Genomic DNA, 27,598 nt, shown 5'->3' with positions numbered 1-27,598 from the left:
TAGGATGTTGTGTGTTTAGGGAAAATCCAATGGGAAGAAAAAGTAAAGGCTCTTAACAGTTGGGCACATGAGGAGCCCCAGTGTGGAGGGGTGAGAGGAGGTATCTCACACTGTTTGTGTACTGTTCATTGTGGTGAACAACTTTATTACGTAGGGTAGAAAGAGGTTTGGGCTTAGTTCCCTCCTACTGAGATTAGAAATGGGGGAATTAGTTCCCTCTTACTGAGATTAGAAATGGGGGTATGTAGCATTTTTTGACTCCTGGCCACCTGTGAGATTGATAGGTGAGACGGGAGGTGACCATCCTGAGTTCAGCGGCTGCTGGTGTTGAACTGTAGGTAATAGTGTGCAGTTGGTTGATTGGTGTAGATGACTGAATTCAGATAGTTTTGCCTGTGAAAATTCAAAGGTCTCAGGTGATTGTTTTCCCTCTCCTGGCCCTTGCCATTTCCTCCCCACTTACCCTTGGGCTTCCTCCCCACTGCTTCACCCTAGAACTTACTGAGCATGCTGTTCCTTAGCTAACTCCCGGTTGAAGGAGCCCAGTCCTCTTCGAAATTCTGCACACAATTCCCTCTCCTGTTCTTCCAGCTCCAGTGCTGCTTCAGCCAACCGTTTGCTTTGGCTTCCCCACTCGGCTTCCACGAGCTTTTCGGCTTGGCGCTGTTCCTTTTTCTCTTGTCGTTGGTTTTCTTGGGTTTTCCTGATGGCAGCTCTCTGCTCTGCAGTCATGCCCTTCCAACAATAGGGCAGGACCCGGTGAGGAGCATTGGAGCGTTGAGCAACTTGAGGATTCTCCGTCAGCAGGTCACTGGTGACTTGTTTCTTGATCTCTGCAAGGTTCGCCTCCTGTTGCTGCTGTTGTTCACGGCGCTGCAGCAGGGCTTGCTTAGCTGCCTAGTAGGGACCCCCAAATGTAAGCATTTGGGGACCCAGCCTTAGGAAACTCACTTGAAGGGGTTGGAAAATATAGCCTTACTTATTCCGAGAGAAGGGAGAGACATAGTATGGATTTTTACTGAACCAATGGGCATGATTGAGGCAGATAGATATAGCCAGGGAATTTCTCTGCGCTTAGGAAGGCCTTACACTGAGAGGTCAGATGAAAGGTCAATACCTGTTCTTAAAGCACCCTAGATCTGAGGGTAGGGAGAGAGGGGGACTTATGCTTTAATAGGATCTTAGGTGGATGACTTGGGGAGATGAGAATGCTTGTACTGGTTTGAAATGGGGTATATGGAGAAAGAAGTGGGGTATATGGAGAAAGAAGTGGGGTATATGGAGAAAGAAGTGGCTAAGGTTCCCCAGGGCTTTGTTCAGGAATTGGGATGGGCTTAGTACACTGGATGGTTCAAGACATACCTGGGCTTTGTTGGCATTGGCCATAGCAGTCCTCATAGCTGCGCGGCAGGATTCCTCCAGCCTAGCCAGTTCAGCAGCCCGAGTGTCCGCGGCTAGGCGCAGTTGGTCACTGAGCAAAGCTACAGAGAAATGCAGGCAGGGCACTGACTTGCCTATTGTAGTCTGCATCTGTATATTGGTTATTTGTTCAGCATACTATGTGTGTTTATATTTGCATGTCAAAGCTGCAGTGACAAGGAAGGAGCTACTCTTTGGGGTCAGGGTGAGCAAAGCATAGCAACTTGGATGACAATGAAGCTCTGTCACCTTTCAGTGGTGTGGCCTTAAATAATGTCATTTCACTAAGTCTCAGTCTTAAGGTTATTTGCTGAGTTCTCAGGATACCACACAATTAGATCCTGTCTCAGAGAACTCCCTGCCTAGTCCAGGGTGCTGTATGCCTGTAATTCCAGCTCTTAGAACACAGAGGCAGGAAGATCAGAACTTCAAGGTTATCCTTAGTTACATAGCAAGTTCAAAGTCCTAATACTCCCACTTTCAAAACAAACTTCCTCTCTGGTAGGAGAGACAGATCAATAGATAATCAAACTATAAACCTGGGAAGGCCAATGACAAAGATGTAGAGAAGCATATTAAAATGGCATGCCAGTCATGGCCACAGCATAAGCAAAGCTATTAAATTGTTCCCCCTTCAAGCTACACACTGGATTCTTTGTTCTTAGGCCGGGTGAGACACTGGAAGGTGAAATGAGTAGAAAGACATGGCCCTTGCCCTGGAAAGGTTTTCTCCTAGTGTAAAAGAGAGAAGTGGCCAGACTGTATCATAATAATAGTTGCTTTTCTATGTGATGTAGATTATAATCCCCATTTTAAAGATGAAGAAACTGAGCTATCAAGATGGCAAGTGCCTGAAACCCCAGTATTTGAGAGGCTGAGGAAGGGGGATTGCTGAGTTCCAGCCCAGACTAGGTGAAATATAAATAGCAAGCCCCTGTCTCATGAAATGAGGAGAAGAAAACAATTCTAGAGAAGGAACATTCATTTGCCCGAAGCAGGAAGTAAGTAGAACTGTAAAATGCTTCCCTCAGGGACGTGCCAAGAAAGAAGTCAGGGAAGTTAGGGCATGCACAGACTAACCTTTCTGCCCCAGCTCTCTGGGTAAAGTTCCTCCTCACAGTGCTCTACCCAAACAGGATGAGCTCTCAGCTGTGCTACTTACCTGCTCGTGCCTCCTCTTCTCTGGCTGCCTGTTGCTCCTGCAGCTGTTTCTCCAGGTTGTATCTCAACTGTTCCTGCTGCATTCTCAGGTGTGAGGCCCTCTCCAGGTCCTCTCCAAGGAAGTACTGCATGCTTGCTGGGCCAAAGTATGCCTCATTCTCATAATAAGGGACCTGAAACTCCTGGACATGGTCTGGATCCCAGAAGTCGAATTCGTGTCCATTCTTAAATTGCTGCCTTTGCTCCCGAAAATCCTGTACTCTCTTGGACAGCCGACATGCTCGTTCTGCCTCTTCTTTCTCTAGCATCTGTGCTACCAGATCATAGTGTGCATGCTTGGTACCTAAGAGTGATTGAAAGGGACATGAAGGTGCCAGAACAGAGCCCAGTCAACCTTTGTTCCCAAGCCCCTTCCCAAGGTCATTTGCTTTGTTTTATCATCCCTCAGAGCCTCAGGCTCTATTCTGAGGCAGAATCTCCCAACTTCAGGCCACTCTTTCTGGTTTATACCTTTGTTTCACCCTAGTATTTACCATAAGCCATATCTTTACTTCGCTCTATTGCCTCCCGTAACTTTCGTTCCTCCACCTGGTAGTTGAGGGCTTCCACATCCACCTGCATCTCAAAGAAAGGAGCTAAGTTAGAGGAGGATCTTCGAGTGTACACTGAATGGCCTAAAGGATGCTGTTTGGGAATTACCCTCTTCAGAGTCACCCTGTAACTCTTCAGGACATACTAAATAAAGTTCTAACCCCTGAATGAAGCCTGTAAACACCTCTGTGGTCTAGCTGCTGCTTCTCTGCCTTTATCTCTCTATTCCCCTCTCCCGCCTCCTCTCCCAGTAGTGTAAGGAACTGTACTTCTAGTTCTCTGCACATCCTAAGCTGTTTCAAACCCACAGCCTTTAACCCAACTGTCTTCCCCTTTAGAACAGTCTTTCTTTCTTTACCACACTTCAGTTTACTCTTCAAGACTTGCTCAGGAAGATTCTACCCTTATAATCTAGGACTCACTAGCCATGTTGTATTGACATTAGCCTTTCTAGTATCTCCTCCACTAGGCTGTAAGCTGTTCTGGGAGGAGAAGCTGGCCTTAGCTATCATTGTATTCCCCACTGTCCAATGTAGTGTTTGGTCCAGGGTAGGTCCCAAGGAAATTCTTACAACCAGAATCTCAGTCAGACTACTCAAACTTCAGTTTGCTCATGGTCAGGTAATAAGCTCTGATTTTTTTCAAAGTTGATAGCTCAGTGCTTCATTTGGCCTCATTTTACAGAGGAGGACAAGATAGGTTATGTACCATAAGCCATCCATATATAATAGCAGACCTGGCTTTGAACACAAGTATGGTGTCCTTCCTAGACCCTTTCTCTACCTTCCCACTCAGCAATTGTTTATTTGTTTCTTAGCTATCAGTATTTTCCTTTTCATTATAATTCACTGAAAATGTTTCAAAATAGTATGGAAGGGCAGACAGTTTGTGAAGAATAAACATCCTTTCAGTCCCTATCCATCAGCTTGGTTCAAAGCTGTGAAGGTTAATATTGACAACATGGTCTGGTGAATTGGTTCCATAGGTAAAGTTCAGGCCTGACAATTAAGTTTGGTACCAAAAAGCCACATGGTGGAAGGAAGTCATATATGCATTCATTGTGGTCCCACATGCCCCTCCTAAATAAATAAAAAGCTACATAAAATACTGGCAGCTTGACAGCATCCAGAATCATTTAGAGAGAAACCTCTGGACATGTCTTTTTAAGTAGGAAAACCTAACTGAGGGCAGTACCATACCAGGACTAGTTGTCCTGGACTGAATAAAAAGAAGAAAGAGAGCTGAACTCTGCTTGCTAATTGTGGGTGCACATTGACCAGCCACCTCCTCTTCTTTTCCTCCAATAATGGACTATATGCTCATACTGAGCCAAAACAACCCCCCCTTTCTTCTGTTTGTCAGGTATTTTATCACAGTAATAAGAAAAGCAACTAATATAACAATGTCACATTTAGCCTTCCAGAAATACCTAAGTTTATGTAGTATCGAATTTTCTTTACACCCTCTTATGGCTCCACATTGTTTCTCAAGAACCAGCTATAGTCCAAAAACTGACCAGAGGAGAGCCAGCTGTCACCCCATCATCTGTCTCTTCACAATTGTGCCTCTCTTCTTAAGCCCTGCCCAGGCATATGAGGTTGGTTCTCTAGCTCCCGCCTTTCCAGTCCTAGGGCATGCTTGAGTCCAGAAAGGTTAAAATGTACTGCTACATCCCGTTCTCGGAACAAGGAGCAAATAATCCCAGTCTTGTAAAGTTACCCATTACCCACTCACCCCCATGACTCGGTTCCGCACATTGAAGAATCGGCATTGTCGTTCCTTTTCACGATTTCTTCTAGCCTCGATGGCTGCTAACTCCTTGGGATCTGGTGCAAGGTCTAACTTATACATCTGGAGCAACGAGAGGTGGAATGGCCTGTTAATGCTGACACTGTCCTTGACTATACCATACCTTCATTTTCTCCCTTATTTCTTTCTCACTGCTATGATCCTGGTAGCTATGATCCTGGTTTTACTTTCTGATGTTTTATATCTTGATTTTACTTTATGATGTTTCATTATCTGTATCCTCAATCTCTGCTGTCATCACACTAAGTCAACTTTCAGTCTAATGACAGACAATATTCCCAGAATCCTTGATGGCCTTTGTTAATCCATGTTGTTAAAATTCTCTCTGCTCTGGCTACCCTGGGGGATCTTTCTGAATGCAAGTAACCACTGTACTCCTTAAGTGTGTGTAAGCAGGCCCAGGTGCAGAGAATAACAGACTGCAGAATGCTCACCCCTAAATGGGACCTCTAAATCACATCCCCTCTTCAAATCTCAGTAATCATTGCAGAAGGGGTGGAAAGACTTAAGTGTCAGTGGTGGTGAACAGATACAAGAAAAGTGTCCTTTGCACATAGCATGTATGAACTCAAGAGATTTTGTCAACATACATAAATCTTGTGTGAGCTCAAGCCAGACCATATCCCAGCATGCAAAGAGGACGGTGGCATGAACCCCCACCCCTAGTGAAAGAGCTGTTGGCAATGGACAGCTGCTGGGATGGGAGAGGCCACTATTTTTTAGTTTTTAAAGACAGGGTTTCTTTGTGTAGCCCTTCTGTCCTGGAACTCACTCTGTAGACCAGGCAGGCTGGCCTTGAATTCAGAGATTGCCTGCCTCTGCCTCCTTTGCCGGGATTAAAGGTGTGTACTATGCTCTGCAAGCCCACTCTTGAGTTGACCATGTTCCAGTAGAAGGCCACAAATTAAATAATATATTGTCAGCACAAATTAGACTTGATGGGTGGAAAAGAGCACATAAAGTTGGGTGGGCAGGGAAAGAGGGCTGGGTCTGAGAAGGGTTAGAAACGGGGTGACTATGATCAAAACACATTGTGCAAAATTTCCAAAGAACTAATAAAACCAAAATCAAAATCTTTGTGAGTATCTTTAAAATAAATGTCTTCCAAGTGTTTAAAAGACCAGAAAAATTAAAAAAAAATGTTATTGATGGATTCTATTGTATACAGTAGATAAATATTACAGAGAGAACAATAATAGATTTTGCATTGTGGGGTGTAGTTTGAAAAGAGACAAGACACTTCAATGGGACCAATATTTTCTAAATGTTAAGTTTTTTTTTCTAACATGATTTCTCTGTGTCACCCAGGGTTGTTTGAAGTTGTAATACTTAACCAGTATTTAAGTACTAAGATTACAACTACACCTATCTTAACTTGGGGAGTTGGTTCATTGATCTCTATTTTTATCAGGCTTCCAAACCAGAGCATATATTTTTTCCTTGTTTATGTCAACTATTTCAGTTATAAAATGGTTATCGGAAGTTCTAGCTATAGAAAGAAGTGGAGTGTGTGAAGAGAGGCCAGTGTGCCTGGAGTACTATAATCAAGAGATATCGGCATGAGACAAATTGAAAAGGTGTGCAGGGACTGGCTCTTAAAAGCCTATAGTAATGGGCCTGGAGTGTGGTAAAGTACTTGTCTAGCATACATGAAGCCTTGGGTATAACCCACAGTACCATGTAAACCTGGACTGAGTAGTGCATGCCTATAATCTCAGCACTTGGGGGAGGTGAAGACAGGAAGATCAGAAGTTCAAGGTCGGGGCTGGAGAGATGGCTCAGTGGTTAAGAGCACTGACTGCTCTTCCTGAGGTCCTGAGTTCAAATTCCAGCAACCACATGGTGGCTCATAGCCATCTGTAATGAGATCTGATGCCCTCTTCTGGTGTGTCCGAAGATAGTGACAGTGCATATACGTTAAATAAATAAATCTTTAAAAAAAAAAAAAAAGAAGTTCAAGGTCCTCTACAACTACAGAGTAAGAACTAGTATCAAGAAAATTGTATCAAGGGCCAGTGAAATGGCTCAGTGGGTAAAGGTACTTGTTAATAAGTCTGATGATCTGAGTTTGATCCCTGGTCCCAACGTGATAGAAAGAGATCTCACTCTTACAAGTTGTCCTCTGAGCTCCACATGTACATACCCATGCCCTCCCACCCCCCAAAATAAAATAAAATGTAATAATAAGTTTGTTTTTTAAAGTGTCTCCAAAAGGACCCTGGTGTGAGTTTGGATTTCAGTGTAATGAGAGGTTGTCAAGGATTTCAAGGAAGTAAGATGAAAGAAATATAAGATTTATGTTTGTGACCTATTCCCCCCACTCATATGTCAAAACTGGGCTTTCCAAAATAAGAATGAATAGGGCTGATTATCTTACTAGATAATAGTAAAATAAAGGGGAAATGGCATTTCAGAAAAGAAAGTTGCTTGTTTGTGTGATGAATGGGCAACAGGAAACAATATAGAGGAAGCTAGAAAGGTCAATGTGGAAACCACTTAAGTTAACCAAAAGGATAAGGGTAGTGGCTTTGAGTAGGGCTCTTTTAAAGAAGAGGGGGTCTGGAGAAATGCCTCATTCTTAAAGGTTAGACTCACACCTAAAAAAAATGAGGTAAAGTCTGGTTAATGAATGTTTCCAGGGCTGGGAGTGGCTCAGTGGGTAAAGTGCTTGTTATGCAAGCTTGAGGACCTGAGTTCAGATCCCTAGTCCGGTATGACCCGTTTTGGTCTTCTGCTTTCCAGAACTGTATGAAAGTAAGTTTTTATTAGCTTATTAAGTTTGGGATGATTTATTATAGCAGTAATATGAAACTAATATAGCTTCTCAGCTAGTATATATTGGAAGATGAACTTAGCTTATCTATAGACACCAGCCCTCTGTAACTATTGAGTAGTCAAGCGAGACACAATGGAGTGAAGTAAAATACAATATTAAAATCACAAAGGGGCCAGGGAGATGGCTCAGTGGGGAAAGGTACTTGCCACCAGGCCTGGTGAGTTCCATCCCTTGGATGTACATGATGGAATGAACCTTTGGTCCACATTGTGAAAGAGAATGCATCCTTGTAAGTTGTTCTAGGACTTCTACACACACACTCACATGATAAAAAACCATAAAACAGTGTGGGTTACCTGTGTATATGTATGTGTGTGCATGTACACTTATACCACAGTGGACGTCTTAGGACAACTTGCAGGAATTGGCTTTCTCCTTTCACCATGTGGAATCCAGAAATCAAACACAAGTCAGGCCTGTTTGCAAATGCCTTTACCTAGTAAGCCATCTTATCAGTCCCTAATTACTGACTTCAATAGAATTTTTCTTTATTGTTAATGAGGTTCATACCTTATCACCGTGCTCAACTATTTTGTTTATTGCTTTGTGTAGTGCCCACTCATCTTGTGTTCATTTTAGGGATCTTTTGCATTCAAAATACTTTTCACAGATATATTAAACAAAATTATACATATTTGCTGGGTACTTTGTTTCAATACATATTTTATGTAGTGTTTATATTAGGGTAAATCTATCACCTTAAACATTTTTTTTCAAGATAGGGTTTCTGTCTGTTGTTCTAGAACTCTCTGTAGACCAGGCTGGCCTTGAACTGAAAGATTTGTCTACTTCTGCCTCCAGTGCTGGAATTAAATGTGTGCTCCACCATGGCTCAGTAAGTGTTCCTATCTACTGAGCCCTCTTCTAGCCCTCATTTAAAGATATCACAGACTTAGCTGCTGGGAATAGAGAAATCTGGAACTGACAAGGCAATTTCCTCCATGCTGACTAGCTTTCATAGTCCCAGGTGCTACCCAAGCCACTAGGGTAGAAAAGACATCTGATCCAGCAGTGGAAAGTTGGTATTATTCATGCTATAATACCAACCTTCCAGGTAAGATGTGTCCACTGGTATAATAATGGCATCACTATTATGGGGTGTAACCAACCACTCTCTGATTAGATTTGAAACCTGGTCCTGGTCTACAAAAGGGAATTCATTCCTGGTACTGTAAATCTGGTCAAAAGTTCATGTCTAGAGAGGTCATAGGCCCTAGGGGAGAACCAGCTAGTAGTTTTTCTACATGGTCATTCTTGTCAAACTGCCTTCTAAATATCTGTATTTATATTCATAGTTTGGTGCTGCTCTCAACTGTGGTCTAAGGAGCTTCTTTTTGCTATAGGCAAGTTTATGAAGAAACTCGTAATTGCTCACACTGTTGAGAATAAGTAACTATTGAGTGCTTAACCCTGAATGAGATGTGTATCACCTCTACTCCAAAGTTCAGGGGCCATTATGTTAGAAGGAACAGACAGAATGAGGATGGAGATGCATACCATGAAATGCTGCCTTTTAGACATACAGCTATGCACTCATAAATTCACAGCAACTGTGGTTACCTGCAAGAGACCTGTACAAGATCTGTAAAAGAGCAAGCCAGTGAACCTTCCAGCATGGATGGGTGAGGAGCTCATGAGGCTCCATCCCAATTAAAGAGCTATTAGAAGTTGATACCTGCTAAGGAAGAGTCAATTTTCTTGCAGGTACATACTATGCACATGTGGGCAGTACTAAGTGGACTCTGAATCACAAAAAAAAAGTGTGGGATATGATGGGGCTTAGAGGACAGAGATGTTGATAAGAGGGTGGATACAATCCATATTCATTGATATATATATATATATGAAAGTATAAAAGAATAATAAAAAAAGAGGCCAGGTGTGGTGGCACACCTTTAATCCCAGCACTTGGGAGGCAGAGGCAGATGAATCTCTTGAGTTTGAGACCAGCTTGGTTTACATAGCGAGTTCCAGTACAGTTCCAGGACAATGTAGAGACCCTGCTGCCCCCAAAAAAGAACAAAAATATTAAAACCCAACCAACCAAACTACAACAAATCGTAAAACAAACAAAATCTCTTCATATTCTAAATTTATAAAGATACTCTCCTATACATTCTACAATTCCTAAAGTTTTGTCTTTATCAAAATAGTAATATTAAAAAATATGAGATTGCTGGCCTTTGGTTATTTTATCCCCTCATGTTGACTGTGACTTTTCCCAAAAGAGCTTCATTCTGGCTACGACATCAGATTCTATCAACTGAGCTTTCTCACTTTCCTATACTCTTTAGGATTCTTCCCAGCTTTTAGACATTATTTAAAAACAGTTACAGGAATAGGACTAGAGAGATGGCATGATGGTTAAGAATAGGACTAGAGAGATGGCATGGTGGTTAAGAATACTTCCAGTTCTTCCAGAGTACCAGAGTTTTCTCAGTACTCATTCATGTTAGGTGGTTCACAACTACCTGTAACTCCAGCTCCAAGGGATCTGATGCCTTGTGCCTGTGGCGTGTGCACACATTTGATCAGGCTTGTGCGAGCAGAAGCCAGTTCAAAGCCAGACAGTGGTGGCACTCATACCTTTGATCCTAGCACTCGGGAGGCAGAGGCAGGTGGTGTCCCAAGTTCGAGGTCAGCCTGGTCTACAGAATTTCAGGACAGTTAGGGCTAGACAGAGTAACTCTTGAAAAAAAGATAGTTACAGGAATAGCTGTAGAAACCACCAGACTCTTTCCATATCTAACTCTGAAAATGGCACTAAACCCAGCCTATAAAGACAATCTGTTGTCACAATGTAACGTCACTAAAGGGGGGAGGGGTGATTCAGTAGATGCCCTGGGCTGCTAAGACCATGACTTATTAATAAGGTGATAGAAGGGGAATGAGAGGGCGAAGGTGCTGAAAACCAAATGGAGAAGGGCAGGGTATAAAGGAGAGATAGATAGGTCAATGAGTTAGGAAGACAAAGGAAAAGAGTGAAGAGAAAGATGGGAATAACGGGAAGGTGTCATGTCATAGAGGTAAGATGCAGTGGGAGTGGGAATGGGAATGGAGGCGAAACTGATGTAGCAGGGAGGGAAAAGGGCAGAGCTGGAGCAATGGCTTAAGGACCCGGACCCTTGGTGTTCACACAAGATACCTTTCTCAGTACAGAATTCCAATTTTGAAGCTCTTAAGTGGACTGGGCCCAAGTTGGCTCTTGGATGTACAACAGCAGTCTTTAAATTCTGCTTGGAGAAATAAGAGAGAAGCAGATGATAGGGGTAGTATTTCAGAACACAGCTTTTCCCAACTTGTATCTTTGTTGTTAGGGGGTACCCTCATCGTCCTTCACACTCCAATCGCACCTCACCTAAGCCCTCTCTTTGATCCCTCTTCCAGTCCAAACTGCCCCCACCCTTCCGAGGGCTCCTTCCCATTCGGGACTGAATCCTTTGCTGGAGCACTTTCCCCCCTCCCCGCTGCTGGCTAGACTACAAACCACAGCCGAGCGTCTGACTCCCACTCGCTTTGGCAGAACCTTGTACTGACTTCTTTCTTAGCAAGCGTGGGCTCAGGCCCCGCCTGCCTTCTCTGACTTCCCCCAAAGTGATCAGAATGCTCCTAGACACTAACGCTTCCTCGACGTAGTTACCGCTGCTTCAACAGTTGCGGCGTAACTACAAAGGGGGGCGGGGTCTAAACGCCCAGCACGTGCTCTAGCCAGGCAACAAATCAACAAAAGCTCTATTTCAGGCGGAAGTGACCGCTTCTGGACCCGGAAACAGGAAATCATGATTGGCTTGGACTTATTATCGCGAGGCTTACTGTACACCCCGGCTTGCACTGCGCTATTTCCCGCGCGGGCTAACCTCACTTCCCAGGAGTAAAGCGCGGCCTCTTCTACGATAGCGCCGCTGCCATGGGTTTCCTGAAACTGATTGAGATTGAGAACTTTAAATCGTACAAGGGTCGACAGATTATCGGACCATTTCAGAGGTTCACCGCCATCATTGGACCCAATGGCTCTGGTGAGATTAAAACCGGCTGTGACCCTGCGTGCGTCCCGGTCCGGTCCCCCTGTCTGTCGCCAGAGTAGTATAACCTACCCCCATGTAACCTGAGACATCGTGAACCCTAAAATGTTCCCTGATCCTCTTGGTGGGGCTTCGACTCGGATTTTCTTTCCCTTTTGGCAGACACCTAACTCGAGCCTCTTCCCAAATGTCAGTTGGCGGAGTTACGTGCTGGCCCCTGTCTAGCCTGAATGGTATGGGCCGAACTGTGCGTTGCCCCGCCCATTACCCCTCCCGCCAAAAGAGGCGTTCTTGGACTTGCTTCCAGTTGTTTGCCCCGCGGCTTCCTTCCGGTCTGTATTGTTCACCTTCCTTATATTGTTTGACGCCTTAGGAAAAGTTTGGGAACCGTAACTCTGCGTTGGCGTCTAGTTCCCAAGTTGTATACTTTGTGCTTTACTCAGCCCTCCCCGCACCCGCGCCTCGCATTGGAACGTTCCGATTCCTTTTTTTTTTTTTTCCTCTTTTTGGCTGGCGCACTTTTGAATTTTAGACCCAGCGTTCTGCTCAGCAATGTGGGATTGCGACACCCAACTCCCCCCCCCCCCCGCATCCCCCCTACACGCCTAAGAGATTATTGCTTTGATTTGCCCTTTTCCTACCAGGAAACATAAATAAGTCTGAACTTGTTCGTTTGCCAAATTGGAGTGTTTTGGGTTTAATCTGTTAAATTTATGCGGGGGGAGCAAATCCGAGATCGCGGGAAACTTCCTCTAGAGGAGAAGGAAGACAAAGTACAAAATAAGATGATACTTAGGCCATTATAAATGTTTTGCAGAAAAGGGGTTAGGTTGGTACATTAGATTGACCGTGGTGGTACGTAAGCCTACTTTTTCATACTTAAGCATGCTATTTCATGTCTTAATTTTAGCTCGTGAGTTCCTCTCACCAATCTCTAGAAATATTCATTATGAATCTTTGCTGTGTTCCTCCACTTCAGAGATATTCTAGTTTACTCATTTTCTAGCCTGCTAGTCTAGCTCAACAGCAGATACCTTCACTGGACTCTTGAGTGCTTGAGTTTTTTGTCCTCTGCCTAGAGCATTGTTTCCTAACTTTGGCACATCAACCATACACTTTCTCTATGGGCTTGGTCCTGTGCATTGTAGAATGTTTAGCTGTATTCCTGGCTTCTATCCACTAAATGACAGTACCTCCGCTCCCCAGAAATGTCCATCAAAAATGTGTTAAATGCCGGGGTCCTGGAATGCGGGTCGGGGTGGTAATGACAGGTTACTTCCACTGGCTAGAGAGTTGATGCTTTGAGTTCTACTAAATTTCGTAGGATTTTGGCGTTGTGACTCTTGTAGAAAATGCTTGGTCGTACTAGTTGTTGAAATTCAGTCCCCTCAGCATTGTTAGAATTAAAATCCGGCTGTTTGGAAAAGGCTCTTTTCTTTTTTCTTTTCCTTTCCTTTTTCTTTTCTTTTCTTTTTTTTTTTTTTTTTTTTTTTTTTTTTTTTAGTTTTTCCACACAGGGTTTCTGTGTCGTCTTGACTATCCTGGAACTTCCTTTGTAGAACAAGGTGGCCTCAATCCCACAGATATCCACCTACTTCTGTCTCTTTAGCACTGGGATTAAAGGTGTGCACCACCACTGTCCAGACTTTTGTTTGTTTGTATTTTTGAGACAATAATCTTATGGCCTCAAACTCTTAATCCTCTTGCTTCTACCTCCCAAGTTCTGTATTTACAGCTGTGTTCTACCCTTCAAAGCATTTCTTCTTTCCAGCCCACGAAGCATTTCTTGACCTCTGATTCGCACGTTGTAAATTCATTTTCAGTCACACATTTATGGTACATTATTTTCATCTTCATCACTAGTGCATGAGTGTTTTCAAGATGCCATTCCTTGAGGTGTTTTATTGGTACATAGTTCATACTTCACATTTTCACATTAGAAGAATGTTTTCAACACTGAACGGCTGTAGTAAAAGAGGCTTGTAGTTGTGAGATGTGGTCCTTAAAAATCAAGGAAGGAGTCCAAAGGTTGAAATTTGGTGCTTGCAAGACTAAATTCCAGTTTATGTGGTTTACCTGGTCTGCAGCAACTGGAGAGACAGTTGACTCTAGATTGAAAAATGATGGATGTGTCATTTATTGAGCACCAAGTAAATCTTGGTTTTTGCTGTTGTTCATTTGTTTGTTTTTAAGATAGGATCTCATATCCCAGACTGGTTTCAAACTCTAGTTCAAGGATGACCTTCTGATCTTCCTGCCCCCATCTTCATCGTGCTGGAATTGCAAGTGTGTACTTCCACACCTGGTTTATTTGAGAGTTCGGGTTTGAACTGAAGGCCTTGTGCATGCCAGGCAAGCACACTCTCAGCTGGGTCAAGTCCCCAGACCCACAAGGTTGTAGCAGAATGAAGGACAGTGTGCAAGGATCTTGAAGCCTGATGATACAGAGCGACTGTTTTGTCATTCTGTCAGTTGAAGTAAAGGACTCGCTGACAAATTTAACTTACGGAATGGCTAGGTTTCTTCCTCTTTAAAGCAGAGGAAATACCTATTTCCTAAGGCTTTTAGATAAGCTAAATTGGATGATTAATGTGAACCTGACTCATGAACTTGCATGAATCATGTGAGGCAGTATTCTTAAGAAGGTAGCTGATTATGCATTGGTATTTTAGCAAGTATTAAAGAGTCCAGGGTGCTGTCAGACAAAAGAGAAGGCTGAGGCTATGGCTTTGTCTGTAAGGTGTTTGCCACATGAGCGTGAAGACCTGAGTTCGGATACTCCGCTCCCATTAAAAAAGTTGGGTGTGGTGGTATATACCCATAACCCAGCAGTGGGGAGACGGAGACAGGAGGAGGCCTGGGCTTGCTGATTAGTCAGTATAACCCAGTCGATGAGCTTCCAGGCCAACAGATCCTGTCTCAAAAAAATAAGGTGGGCACTTATCAAAAAAGATAACTCAGCATGAACCTCTGGCCTGCACATACACACCAATTGGATATAAAGAAACTGCATATGTTAAAAATAATGCACCAGTGGTATAATTTTGATAACAGATTTTAAAAGTTGGAGAACCTGGTACTTGCTAGTTGTGATGGCATACACCTATAATCTCAGTACTTGTGTGGCTGATGGAAGAAGATTGCGATGAGTTCCAGGCCAACCTGGACAGCACAAGGAGGGCCAGGGCTGCAGAGCAGAACACTGTATCACAAAATCAAAAACTTAGTACTGGTTTTGTTGTTCAAGTTTGTTTGCTTGGTAAATTTCTTTTTCCTCCTTGTTTGATCAAGAGACTGGACCAAGTGACTTCCAAAAGTACAAAAAAGTGTTCCAGGTATGTGACTCAGGAGTATACCAAGTTTCCACTTTTAAATAATTTAAAATGACTGTGTGTGTGTGTGTGTGTGTGTGTGTGTGTGTGTGTGTGTGTGTGTGTGTGTGAGAGAGAGAGAGAGAGAGAGAGAGAGAGAGAGAGAGAGAGAGAGTCAGAAGTTGGTGTTAGGTGCCTTTTTTTTTTTTATAACTCTACCTTATTTATTTGTTTATTTTGAAACTGTTTTCCTGTGTAGCCCTGGCTGTCTTGGAACTCACTCTGTAGACCAGGCTGGCCTTGAACTCATAGCAATCTTCTGCCTGCCTCTGTCTCCTAAGTGCTGGGACCAAAGGCATGCACCATCAATCAGGCAGCTCTAGCTTATATTTTGAGACAGGATGTCTTACTGGCTTAAAGTTCACCAACTGGGCTATATTGGCTGGCCAGCAAGCCACAGATATCCTCCTGTCTTCACTTCCCCAATGCACCACCACCCCTAGCTTTTAAGTGGGTACTAAGAGTCCAAACTCGGGTCCTCATGCTTGTATGACAGGCTTGGTGTATGTATAGAAGTCAAAGAAAAACTGCAGGAGTGAGTTCTCTCCTCCTTCTATGTGGATCCTACGGATCAAAGTCAGGTTAGCAGGCTTGGTAGCAAGTGCCTTAATCTGCAGAGCTATCTTACCAGCCTGTTCATAGGCTTTCTTATTCTTTTGTTTCTCCCCAAGTTTTGTATTATCTGAACTCTAGTTTAGCCAGTCTGTACTGCTAGTTTAGCCAGTCTGTCTATCTGTCTGTCTCTTTGTGCCTCCCTCCCTCCCATTTGTGTGTGTTTAACCATTTGAAAATAAATCAAAGACATTTCACCTTTAAGTGCTTCTGCATTTATATAAAATCATCATTTATCATATATATGTATATGTGTGTATGTATATATATATATTTTTCAAGTTTCCCTAATGACTTTGCAAAATGCCCATGTTTCTTCGAGGGGGAGGGGGACATAGAACAGAGTCCAATCAGTTATGTTCTCAAGTTGGGTGGGGTGTCACACACTTGTTATTCTAGCACTTGGAGGCAAGATGCTTGTGACTGTGAAGCCAGTCTAGACTATGTAGATTTTTTTCTCTAAAAATAAATAGCCTATAATAACATCCTTGTTTTATTTGCATATATCTTAGTAAAGTTCTATATTCACTTTAAACATTGCTTTTATTTAGCAATAGTGATGGAACCTAGGGTCTTATGTGTGCTACTGAAGTTCTACCTCTTAGCTAAACTCCTGGTACAGATAGTGAGGGTTGGTTGGTTTGTTTTTTTAAAGAGCAGGCCATTTGTATTGTAGAGAATTTCCCAGTCTTTAGCTCATTGTAAAGGGCAGCCTTGAACTCTTTAATGTGTCTTTTGCCTGCGTGTATGTCTGTGCACCATGTGTTTACTTGGTACTGGTGGAGACCTGAGGAGGATATCTTATCCCTTGAAACTGGAGTTTCACACAGGTGTCTGCTATCATGTAGGTGCTAAGAACCCTACCTGGTACTCTGCAAGAGCAGCCAGTACTCTTACCCACTGTGCTATCTCTCCCACTTTCAATCTTGAACTCTTAATCCTCCTGTTTTAGTCCCTAAGTGTTGGGTTAAGGTTAGGAGCATGCTGCCACACTGGTTTTCATATAATCTTTCCAGTCTTTTGAAGGGTTTTACCATTACACTCAGCCCTACAGTTTATTTTTATCTTATGATTTCCTTGTATCGTTAACCAGGTTGGTTTATTTGTTATATTTCCTAGAAATTGAAGTGTGGTTCTAATGACTTAGATTCAGGTTAAATATTTTTTGCAAGATGTTTCATAGCCAATGCTGTATGCTTCATATTGTATTATAAGGAACATTCCCTTTAAGAAAGGCATTGTGTTTACTTACTTAACTGTTTTAAGTGTACAGTTTTAATAGTGTTAAAGATATTCACATTCTTGTGCAACAACTTTCCAGGCTCTTCTGTCTTGGAACACTGAAATTTTACAGTTACCTAAAAAGCAACTAATTTCCTTCTCTGTCAGCCTGCTTTTTTTTTTTTTTGAGTTTACAGGGTAAAAATATTATGTCAGTGTTATCATAGTAAATGGTGTAGAACAATCCATTCTATAACTACCTGTTTCTTTATATGGGGTTTTAGTTTCTGTCTACTATAACTAATAACCGCAAAGCAACTATTATTCCTAAGTCATTGACCCAATTTTCTGACAACAAATTTTATTTTCTCTCTTCTATTAGTCTGAGCTCTAAGTGATTAGAACATATTTCTACTCTCAGTATGTCCTTTATTTCTTTTCCCCTTCCCTTCTTCCTAATGTTCTCTCTTCTGCTTTGTCTCCTTGTCCCTTAGGTAAGTCAAATCTCATGGATGCCATCAGCTTTGTGCTTGGTGAAAAAACCAGCAACCTGAGGGTAAAGACCCTGCGGGACCTGATACACGGAGCTCCTGTGGGCAAGCCGGCTGCCAACCGAGCCTTTGTCAGCATGGTCTACTCCGAGGAGGGTGCTGAGGACCGCACCTTTGCCCGAGTCATTGTAGGTGGGTGAGGCTGATCAGAAGGCTCCTTAGGTCCATGTTGTCAGGATAGGAGGAATACCTGATCCTTGTTGACTCATTCATTGTCTTGTAGGGGGCTCTTCTGAGTACAAGATCAATAACAAAGTTGTCCAGCTACATGAATACAGTGAAGAGTTAGAGAAGTTGGGCATTCTCATCAAAGCTCGTAACTTCCTCGTCTTCCAGGTGAGATATGTACTTTTTTTTTTAAAAGACAGTCTTGCTGTGTAGTCCCTAGCTGCTCTGGAACTCACTGTGTAGCTTAGGCTAGCCTTGAACTGAGAAAAATCAGCCTGCCCCTGCTTCCTGGGTGTTAGGATTAAAGGATTACCATGCTTAGCAAATTACTTTTATTTTTTTAAAAGTTTGAAGATTTTATATAGTATTTGCATCATTTTCACAGTACCTCTTCCCACTTCAACTCCTGTATCTCCCTAACCACCTTCTGAGGAATTCATGGCCTCTTCTATATATTTTTTCAAGATTTTTTTGTTTATTTCATATATCTAAGGTTTTTGCTTCTATGTATGTGTAGGCAACACATGTGTGCCTGATGCCAGGCCAGAAGGCAGCATCAAACCTCTTGGAACTGGAGTGACAGATGGTTGTCAGCCACCATTTATGTGATGGGAACTAAGTCAGAGTTACTGCAAGAGCAACAAGTATTTTTAACCACTGAGCCATCTCTCCAGGCCCCTTATTTGTTTTCTTTATTTACACACAAACACCTCAGTTGAGTCTAGTTTAGTATTTGTCCTTATTTGTATATGTTTAAGGCTGAGGTTTTCGTGAGGGGTGGGGAGCAAATGGTAAACCCTTAGCAACCTTTTGAAAGTTTCTTCCATCCATATTGTTATGTTCATTGGTGTAGTCTTCACTAGTCCATATTATTGAGAATTCTTGGGAATAACATCTTTGTCCAGGCCAGAAGAAACTATCTTACAGCAGTCATCCTGGCCTTCGGGCTCCAATCTCCCTCTCCTGAGATGGTCACTGAATCATAGATGTAGAGATTGTGTTATATAGATGGTGCATTTGGAGATAGGCATTCTTATTCACCTATTTTTTGCATTTTGACCAGTTGTGGATCTATTTTTCTGTTGGAAAACAAAAAGAAGCTTCTTTGATGAGATAGGAAACTTGCTCTGTGGGTATGTGGAGAAATATTTAGAAAGGTGTTGGAAACTATATTACTTTAGTAATATGATAGTAGTAGGTTATCCTCTGGATTTTTTTTAAAGACAGGATATCACCGTGTAGCCCTGGCTGGCCAGATGTGCCTGCTTCTGCCTCCTGAGTCCAGGAATTAAAGACATGTGCCACCATGCCCGGACTGTGGGCATTTTGAAAATTGATTTTATGGGTATGAGTGTTTTAATTGTATGTATGTATGTGCACCAGTGCGTGCCATGTCCATGGAAGCCAGAAAAGGGTGTTTGATCCCCTAGGACTAGACTTGTGAGCTACCATGTGAGTGGTGGGAATTGAACCTGGACCCTCTGGAACGAAGAGCTGCTAGTGCTCTTAACTGTTGAGCCACCTATTCATCCCCCTTTGAATGTTTAAAAATCATTATTGGCTATTTGCTGTTTGTTGACTTTGCCTGTCCCAACTAGAGCTACTTTATCTCCAAGTTCATGTGTTTCCTTTAGACTAATGTAGCACATCCTTTAGTGGGCTTCCTAATTCCATTCTGGCTCCTTCCCATTTCTTCCCTCAGCTGGGTTAGTCTAATAGACACAAGTCTTTTCTGTCTTTCCATAAAGCAGTTCAGTGATTCCTTCTTGTCTAAGGATAATTGTTCTTAAATTGTCATTCCTAGACCAGCAGTATTAACAACATTTGGTGATCTGTTGCAAATGTGCATTCTTAGGCCCCATTACAGATTATGAGCTGAAGAGAGACTCTGAGGTGGGGCACAGTTTGTGTTATAGCAAGCTCTAAAGGCTATTGTGATGCTCCCTGAAGTTTGAAAACAGTCGACTTAGAATGAACAAGCAAATTTGCAAGCGTTCATAAAACACTGTCATTTAATTCTTTCCTGCCTTAGTAGCTTTGTCTGCCTGTAGTCTTTTTCTCAGTTTTGTACTCTAGCCTAACACGTGTAGTTCTCAGATTCACTTGCTCTCTTTGGCATGCAGGCCCTTGCTTGTTAATTCCCTATATGTGGAATTATGGAATAACATTTTCTTTGTTTTACACTGACACTCACTGACACACACACACTCTCTCTCTCTTTCTCTCTCTCTTTCTCTCTCTCTCTCACACACATCTCTCATCTCACTCTCTCTCACTCACACACACACACACACACACACTCCCACTCACTCACTCACTCTTGAGATGGTAGGAATTAAACCCAGTTTCTCTCTATGCTATCCTAAGTCTGTTGTCCTCTTTTCTTGGTTAGTTTTCCCATATATTCCCAGTCAGCTGTTACCTGTGTAAAGCCTTCCCAAATAGAACTCCCTACCTGAGTTTCTTGCATCTCAAGTTTGAATTTTCTGGCCTGCTTTAATGATTATGCACAATACTTATACCACTGTTACCTTTGTGTTTGACTCTTTGTGCTCAGAGGCAGAGAATGGACCATTAAAGCACAAGACTTGGTAGCAGAGGCCCATAGTCCGACTCAAGCAAGAAGATTTTAAGTTCAAAGTTTGCTTGGACTACAGAGAAAGGTCAAGCCCATGTAGACAACTTAGTGAGATTCTCTCAAAATAAGAAAAGTAAGCCAAGGGGAGAGAATGTAGCTCAGTGGTGGAATACATACTGACTTTCAATCCTCCATATTTACTCTGTCCCCCACCCACAAAAAAAAGCCCAGAAATGTGGCACTAGTTAAGGAAAGGAGGATCTATAAACTTTTGAAGTGAGCAAGGTGAATTGAGCCATTAGAGGTCTAAATGGGGTAGTGTTTTGACCTTTATCAGGGAGCAGTGGAATCTATTGCCATGAAGAACCCCAAGGAGAGGACAGCTTTATTTGAAGAAATTAGTCGCTCTGGGGAACTTGCACAGGAGTATGACAAGCGAAAGAAAGAAATGGTGAAGGCTGAAGAAGACACACAGTTTAATTATCATCGCAAGAAAAATATTGCAGCTGAACGCAAGGAGGCCAAACAAGAAAAGGAAGAGGTTAGTGGCCCGCTTGCCTCTTAGATCTGAGGGACCAAGATAAAAGACATTGCCTTACTGATATACCCTGTCCCCACTCGGTTTGCTTAGGCGGACCGCTACCAGCGCCTGAAGGATGAGGTAGTACGCGCACAGGTACAGTTGCAGCTTTTTAAACTCTACCACAACGAAGTGGAGATTGAGAAGCTCAACAAGGAACTGGCCTCGAAGAACAAGGAAATTGAGAAGGACAAAAAGCGGATGGACAAGGTAGAGGATGAGCTGAAGGAGAAGAAGAAAGAGCTGGGCAAAATGATGCGGGAACAGCAGCAGATTGAGAAGGAGATCAAGTAAGAGGCATGCCCAAACGAACCTGTAACTTGTGGAAAACTAAGCAGCTCTTGCTGTTCTCTTGCGATCCCCTGAGCCTAGAGTCTACTATTGTACTAATTTGTTTATATTCTCCTTGACCAGGCACATTTCTTGACTTTCAATTAATACTGTAGAATATTCAAGCTTGGGGTGGTAAGGTAGCTCAGCCTTGATATAGCTCATCTGGTAAAGATGCTTGAGACTAAACCTAGTGACTTGAGTTAAATTACTGGGATCCAATATGGAGGAAAGAGAGATCTGAGTTCCACAAATAGTCTTCTAAACTGTATACACTAACTAACTACTCTCTCTGTGTGTGTATGTGTGTGTTACAAATAAATAAAAAAACAAAAAAAGAACCAGGCTCTGAGTTGAAGAGTTAGTAAGTTCAGCTATTGGATGACCAAGAGGGTTATCCTAGAAGAGAAGCTGTGTTTCACTAAGCTTAAAGGACAGGGATTTTAAGTGATTAGATCAGATGAAGACAACTCAGTAAACATAGGGTATTTGCAGAGAGTTTTTAATGAGAGATCTGTCTTAGGGTTTGCTTCAATATTATGGGGCAGTGTTTTGACCTTTATTGGGGGTACAGTGGAGTCTATTGCCATAAAGAACCCCAAAGAGTTGTAAGGGTTGAAAAGAAGGTGATAATTTTGTCTTTCGGAGTGACTAGAAAGCCAGGCAGATACTGTATATTCCAAGAAGTACTTGAACTGCACCCCTCCCTGTTTTGTTGTTTTGGGATCTTTTGTTTGCTTTTGAGAAACTATAGGAAATCAAGGCCCTTGTTCTTTAAGGTGTTTCCATGGTTGGCAAAGAATACATAGGTCCCTCTTTTAGGGTAAAAAAACCCAGGAGCCCTACCTTCTGCAGGGCTAACTGGTTGTCTCTTTTCTCTCTGGCAAAAGGGAAAAGGACTCAGAATTGAATCAGAAGAGGCCTCAGTACATCAAAGCAAAAGAGAATACATCCCACAAAATCAAGAAGCTTGAAGCAGCCAAGAAATCTCTGCAGAATGCTCAGAAACATTATAAGAAACGTAAAGGTGACATGGATGAGCTGGAGAAAGAGATGCTGTCAGTGGAGAAGGCCCGACAGGAGTTTGAAGAGCGAATGGAGGAAGAGAGTCAGAGTCAAGGCAGAGACTTGACCCTGGAGGAGAACCAGGTAAGTCTTGAAAGGGTACTGGCAAAGAGACTTAACATTAACTGACTTAATAACCTGTCCTCTTTTCCTGTCTTAACAGGTAAAGAAATACCACCGATTAAAAGAGGAAGCTAGCAAGAGAGCAGCCACTTTGGCTCAGGAGCTGGAGAAGTTTAATCGAGACCAGAAAGCTGACCAGGACCGTCTAGATCTAGAAGAGCGGAAGAAAGTAGAGACAGAGGTAGGCAAAAGTTAAAGAATGAGGTGTGGGAGTTTAGCTCAGCAGCAGTGTGTACTTAGCATATTTACCCTGAATTAAATTCCCAGCATCAACCACAGGCAAACCGATCAGGAGTGGTAATCCCTAAATAGGAAAATAATGATAGTCTTAATAACAACAGAAATTTATGTGTATCTGGCAGCTACTGTGTGCTAAACACTATGCTTTACATATATTCACTTATATAAGTTCATTTATGATTACTTTTAAGGGATGGTTACTATTATCCTCACTTTCAAAACGAGGAAACTATCACAGTGGAGAAGTAATCTAGGGCTTAGTAATAATAGTAATCCCATAATTACTCAGCTGCAGGTTTAGGATGAACCTGGGCAGTCTGTCTCTAAAGCTCACACTATTACCAAATATACTTCAGTTACTACCATTCTAATATTAGTATTAATATATACCCTGTATTAAGTACTTACTACATCTTACAGGTGAGACAGCAAGGTCAGAGAAGTTTGTGAAGGTTTACTTTGCTTGGGTTTGAGCCTTAGGTTGGTGAGGAACCCTGGCCTGAGAGATTTTGGAGCCCTTAGAAGCTCTTATCTAGCAGTAGACTGGTCTTTGTGTTTCTGCTTTTCAGTAGGCCTCCTGTATTAGATCATGACGAATATGTTGGACTGTTGCAGTTTTGGATGAGTGGGGTCAATAGGGGTGTAAGCCAAGACCACATGGGCTTGGGTTAATTGGTTCAGTCTCTAATAGTGGGATGCATTTATTATCCAGGCCAAGATCAAGCAAAAACTGCGGGAGATTGAAGAGAATCAGAAACGGATCGAGAAGCTAGAGGAATATATTACCACTAGCAAGTATGTGGCTCTGCAATCCTCGTTTCACCCTCCACATTCCTTTCTGCTCATCCTGTCCCTCTTCAGACAGGTTTACCAGAGTCCTTAAGTCACAAGTATTCTCTTGCCAACCAGGATAACTCCTCCTCTCTTTTTTTGTAGGCAGTCTCTAGAGGAACAGAAGAAGCTAGAGGGAGAATTGACAGAAGAAGTAGAGATGGCCAAGCGTCGTATTGATGAGATCAATAAGGAGCTGAACCAGGTGATGGAGCAATTGGGGGATGCGCGCATTGACCGGCAGGAGAGCAGCCGCCAGCAGCGGAAGGCAGAAATAATGGAAAGCATCAAGCGTCTCTACCCTGGTTCTGTGGTAAGACTGGCGGGGACTCTTTCTGATCATGTATTCAGACTGGATCTATTTGCCCTTCTGTGTTCTGTGATAGATTTTTTTATGGGGAGACATGAAACACCTACTTACCTCAGAAAGGGAATCCACGATAGACCAAAGTAATGGTTGCAACAAAGTCCAATAGAGTGAACCAAAGAGTTTTTACTGGCATTACTAACAAGAGTGTGAGTGAGAGATTACTTAAAAGAGCAGGAATGACTTTTAAAAAAGTAGCTGCATCACCAAAAAGCCCACCCCAATAGCAGATGACAGCTCACAGAAGCAACAGTGCTGGAGCTCTTGGCACAGTTTTCAGTCAACTCAGCAGTTAAGAATCTCCTGTTTCGCGGTTGGGGATTTAGCTCAGTGGTAGAGCACTTGCCTAGCAAGCGCAAGGCCCTAAGCTCTGGGGAAAAAAAGAAAAGAAGAATCTCCTATTTCTGCAGCTGTCTGTCAGAGACTCCTCCCCAAGTAGATGTTTACTTCTGTAAAGCTAAGGAATACCTTCTAGAAACTTCCAAGTTTCCACTTTCCCAGACATGAAACTAAAGTGTCTACCTCCTGAGTCTTACCAGCCTTCTCCTCCTGGAGGGAATGCCAATTGGGAGGCGACTGCTATAGAATACTCTGTGAAGACAGGATAGCTATTTGTACTTTTATATCAGGGAAAATGGAAAGTCAGCTAGACTGTCCTGCTCAAGTAGACATAGCTTAGGCTAGAGAGATGGCTCAGAGTTAAGAGCATTCTCTACCCTTCTATAGGACATGAGTTTGGTTCCCAACACCCACATCTTAACTCACAGGGCCTTGACTTCAGTTTCAGGGGTTCTGGTACCCTCTTCTGGCCTACCTGGAGACAAATCACACATGGGTATACATATAGACAAAACACACATGCATATAAAATAAAAAATAAATTATAAAAAGAAAAGAAAAGCTTGTGAGAGAACTGCTGTTCATGTTTAGTTTGTCCTGATTTTGTTTTTGGTTTACAATATTTATTTATTGGGAGCTAGAGAGATGGCTCAATGATTAAGAGCATTTGCTGTTCTTTCAGAGGACCTAACACAACAATTGGCATAGAACTGCCTGTAACTGTAGCTCTAGGGGATCTGATGCCCCCAGTTTGTGACAGCATGTGCATATATACACATGCAGACCCACACTTACACATAATTATAAAAATAATGTGTATGTGTGTATTTGTGAGTACATGTACCACAGCAAGAATGGAGCTTGGAGAATATTCTGAGGTGTCAGTCCTTATTACCAAGCTTATTTGAGACAAGATTCCTGTGTTGGTTTTGATTTATTTCTTCATGTATGTATGTGCACCACATGCATTCCTGGTGCCTGTGGATTTCAGAAATCATTAGATCCTCTGGAACTAGAGTTATAGGTGGTTGTGAGGCACAATGTGGGTAGTAGGAGTACTCTTAACAACTGAGAGATCTCTCCAGACCTTCGTGGTTTTTTCTGCTATGTATGCCAGGGTAGGTAGCCCACAAACTTCCTGGGATTTTCTTGCCTCCACTTCCCATCTCCCCATAGGAACCAGTTGGATTACAAACAATGCGTGCTACTCTGTCCATGGATTATATCGGTTCTAGGGATTCACACCTGAGCCCTAACCCCACATGCTAAGTGCTTTACTCGCTGAACCATCTCCATGTCCCAGCCACATGTTCTTTTAATTACAATTGCATCTTCCTGATGGGCTTGTCTTTCTATATCCATTCCTCTTTGGGGAATGGGGAGGACAAAGCAGATTTTGGAAGGGAGAATAGATAGGCTAGAATTGCTCTTTAAAAAAGGAGCTTTCTGTAGTTTTCTATGAGTTCTATTAGCATGTGCTAACTGGTCCATTGGCTATTAGGGGACCCCTGGACTTTATCAGAACTTTTGACTTCTTCACCTAATTCTGAGTTCCCAGGTGCCCTGAATTGTTATCCTTCTGTATTCTGTTTCTGAGTTCGACTTAGTTTGGTTCTATAAGTACACACTGATCATTCCTGTAGGCACTACTAGGGAAGTGGAGATACGTATAAACTACCTTCAGTATGTACCTTTGAAGAGATTATTTCCTCGGTGTAGCTCTGGAACTTGATCTGTAGACCAGGCTGGCATGGAACTTAGAGAAATCCACCTGCCTCTGTTTCCCAAGTGCTAGGATCAAAGGCGTGTGCCACCACTGCCTAGCTTAAGTGATTACTCTTTATCTCAGCTCTTGAGGAACCATGTTTGATTTTAGGGATGGAATAAGGGATCTTGTAAAAGTTGCCTACTTTATTGGGTGCTTGTCAGAATTTGAGATAATATATATAAGATGTCTTTCAGTGTTTGCTAGGTAATAGTCTAGGAAATGATTGAAGACATTTTGAAAAATGATTCTAGATTCAGATGTGACTGCTTGAAGCTGACACTGGCTCTCGAGCAAGTGTAGGCTTTTCCTATATAGTATGGGGTCTGCTCTGTGAGATGGGATAAAACCAAAGTGCTCTTCCCTGCTCTCATACAGAGCCAATAAATCTAACATTCGTTTCTTATACTAGGCAGTGTGTGAGTGTGTGTGTGTGTGTGTGTGTGTGTGTGTGTCTGTCTGTCTGTCTGTCTGTGTCTGTGTCTGTGTGTCTATATCTGTCTGTCCCTAACAGCACATGTTAAAGATCAGAGAAAAAACTTGGAGAAAGCCAGTTCTCTCTAGTTCCACAATGTGTGTTCTAGAATTTACATTCCCTTGCTTACTGAGCCTCCTCTTGAGTTATCTAGAAGCTCCTTCAACACAGAATCAATCAATCCATCCTTCCTTCCTTCCTTTCTTCCTTCCCTCTTCCTCCCCTCTTCCTCTCTCCTCCCTCCCCCCTCTCCTCCCTTCCCTTTTCCTTTTCTTCTTTCCTTCCTTTTCTTCCCTTCTCTTCCTTTTTCCAGACAAAAGATCCTAGACTATACTCTGGCTGGCCTAGAACTCACTGTGTAAACTAAGCTGTCCTTGAACTCACAAAGATTTGCTTGCCTCTGCCTCCTCAGTCCTAGGAATAAAGGCTTGGGTGACCATACCCAGCACAAACACACAACTTTCAAGGATTTTGGTTGGTTTTGTTATCTTTTTAGATTTATTTTAATCGTAGGGGTGGATGTGTCTGAGTCTGTGTTCCTGTTTGTGAGTATGTATTTGCGAGTGATGGTACCTGAGGAGGCCAAAAAAAGGGGGGGTATGAGATCCTTTGGAGCAGGAGTTATACGTGGCTGTGAGCCACCTGAAAGAATGCTTGGAAGAAGCTCAGGTCTTCATAAAACATAGCAGTACTCTTTAAGCGGATTCATTTCTCAGTCCTGAACTCTTGGTTTTTATGGAGGGTTTGTTTTATAGGCCCAATAGATTAAATCATTGCCTATTGCTGATCAATTCAGCTTTTAGTCCTCTTTTCTTTTTAGGTGTGGGACACGTGACTAGAAGGCCCAATCCTCTAATCCTGCCTTGGTCTCTATGACTAGCTCTCATGAAAGTTACCTAGGAGTAGTCAGTGAACAGTCAACTCATTATGAGTTTAGTTTGTGGAACTATGTATCTGGAATGATAGTCTAAACTAAATATATATTCATAATTTCATAGTCCTCCTTGGTCTTTGAGCAGGAATCTTTTACATCAAAACAAACATAAGTCAGAAAGATAATGGCATATTACTTTAATCTCATTTTAGTTATAAGTTAGTGGATAACTATTCTAAAAGCTAAGTACTTTGGTGCATGCCTTTAATA

The 27,598-nt window shown here is 42.5% G+C and overlaps 2 protein-coding genes across 10 annotated transcripts in view; one reads left to right on the top strand and one right to left on the bottom strand.

Annotated features, from left to right (window-relative positions):
* Positions 1-119: 119 nt before the first annotated feature.
* Positions 120-11,549, bottom strand: Ribc1 (RIB43A domain with coiled-coils 1). Of its 9 annotated transcripts, none has more exons than XM_032889774.1 (9): positions 11,457-11,549; positions 10,962-11,049; positions 9,314-9,398; positions 4,906-5,022; positions 3,114-3,195; positions 2,582-2,923; positions 1,363-1,481; positions 503-897; positions 120-393 (listed from the first exon to the last, which is right to left on the bottom strand). In XM_032889774.1, the coding sequence occupies exons 3-9, from the start codon at positions 9,335-9,337 to the stop codon at positions 312-314; spliced, it is 1,161 nt and encodes a 386-aa protein (XP_032745665.1). In that variant the 5' UTR covers positions 9,338-9,398; positions 10,962-11,049; positions 11,457-11,549; the 3' UTR covers positions 120-311. The 9 variants fall into 9 exon arrangements, with proteins under 9 accessions (XP_032745665.1, XP_032745663.1, XP_032745661.1 ...); XM_032889772.1 differs by having other exon boundaries at positions 11,343-11,538; XM_032889770.1 differs by having other exon boundaries at positions 11,354-11,538.
* Positions 11,550-11,663: 114 nt separating this feature from the next.
* The window catches only part of LOC116888988 (structural maintenance of chromosomes protein 1A-like), a 29,853-nt gene continuing 13,918 nt past the window's right edge, over positions 11,664-27,598 (top strand). The window contains 9 exon segments of the mRNA XM_032890206.1: positions 11,664-11,832; positions 17,537-17,725; positions 17,817-17,929; positions 20,677-20,880; positions 20,971-21,209; positions 22,140-22,398; positions 22,478-22,618; positions 23,390-23,472; positions 23,614-23,821. Of these exon segments, the coding sequence (XP_032746097.1) occupies positions 11,724-11,832; positions 17,537-17,725; positions 17,817-17,929; positions 20,677-20,880; positions 20,971-21,209; positions 22,140-22,398; positions 22,478-22,618; positions 23,390-23,472; positions 23,614-23,821 (1,545 nt within the window). The 5' untranslated portion in view covers positions 11,664-11,723.

Source organism: Rattus rattus, chromosome X (genome assembly GCF_011064425.1).
Source record: "Rattus rattus isolate New Zealand chromosome X, Rrattus_CSIRO_v1, whole genome shotgun sequence".
NCBI lineage: Eukaryota > Metazoa > Chordata > Mammalia > Rodentia > Muridae > Rattus > Rattus rattus.
Note: the sequence above shows the minus strand (reverse complement) of the source record. Positions and strands in the feature narration are given on the sequence as shown.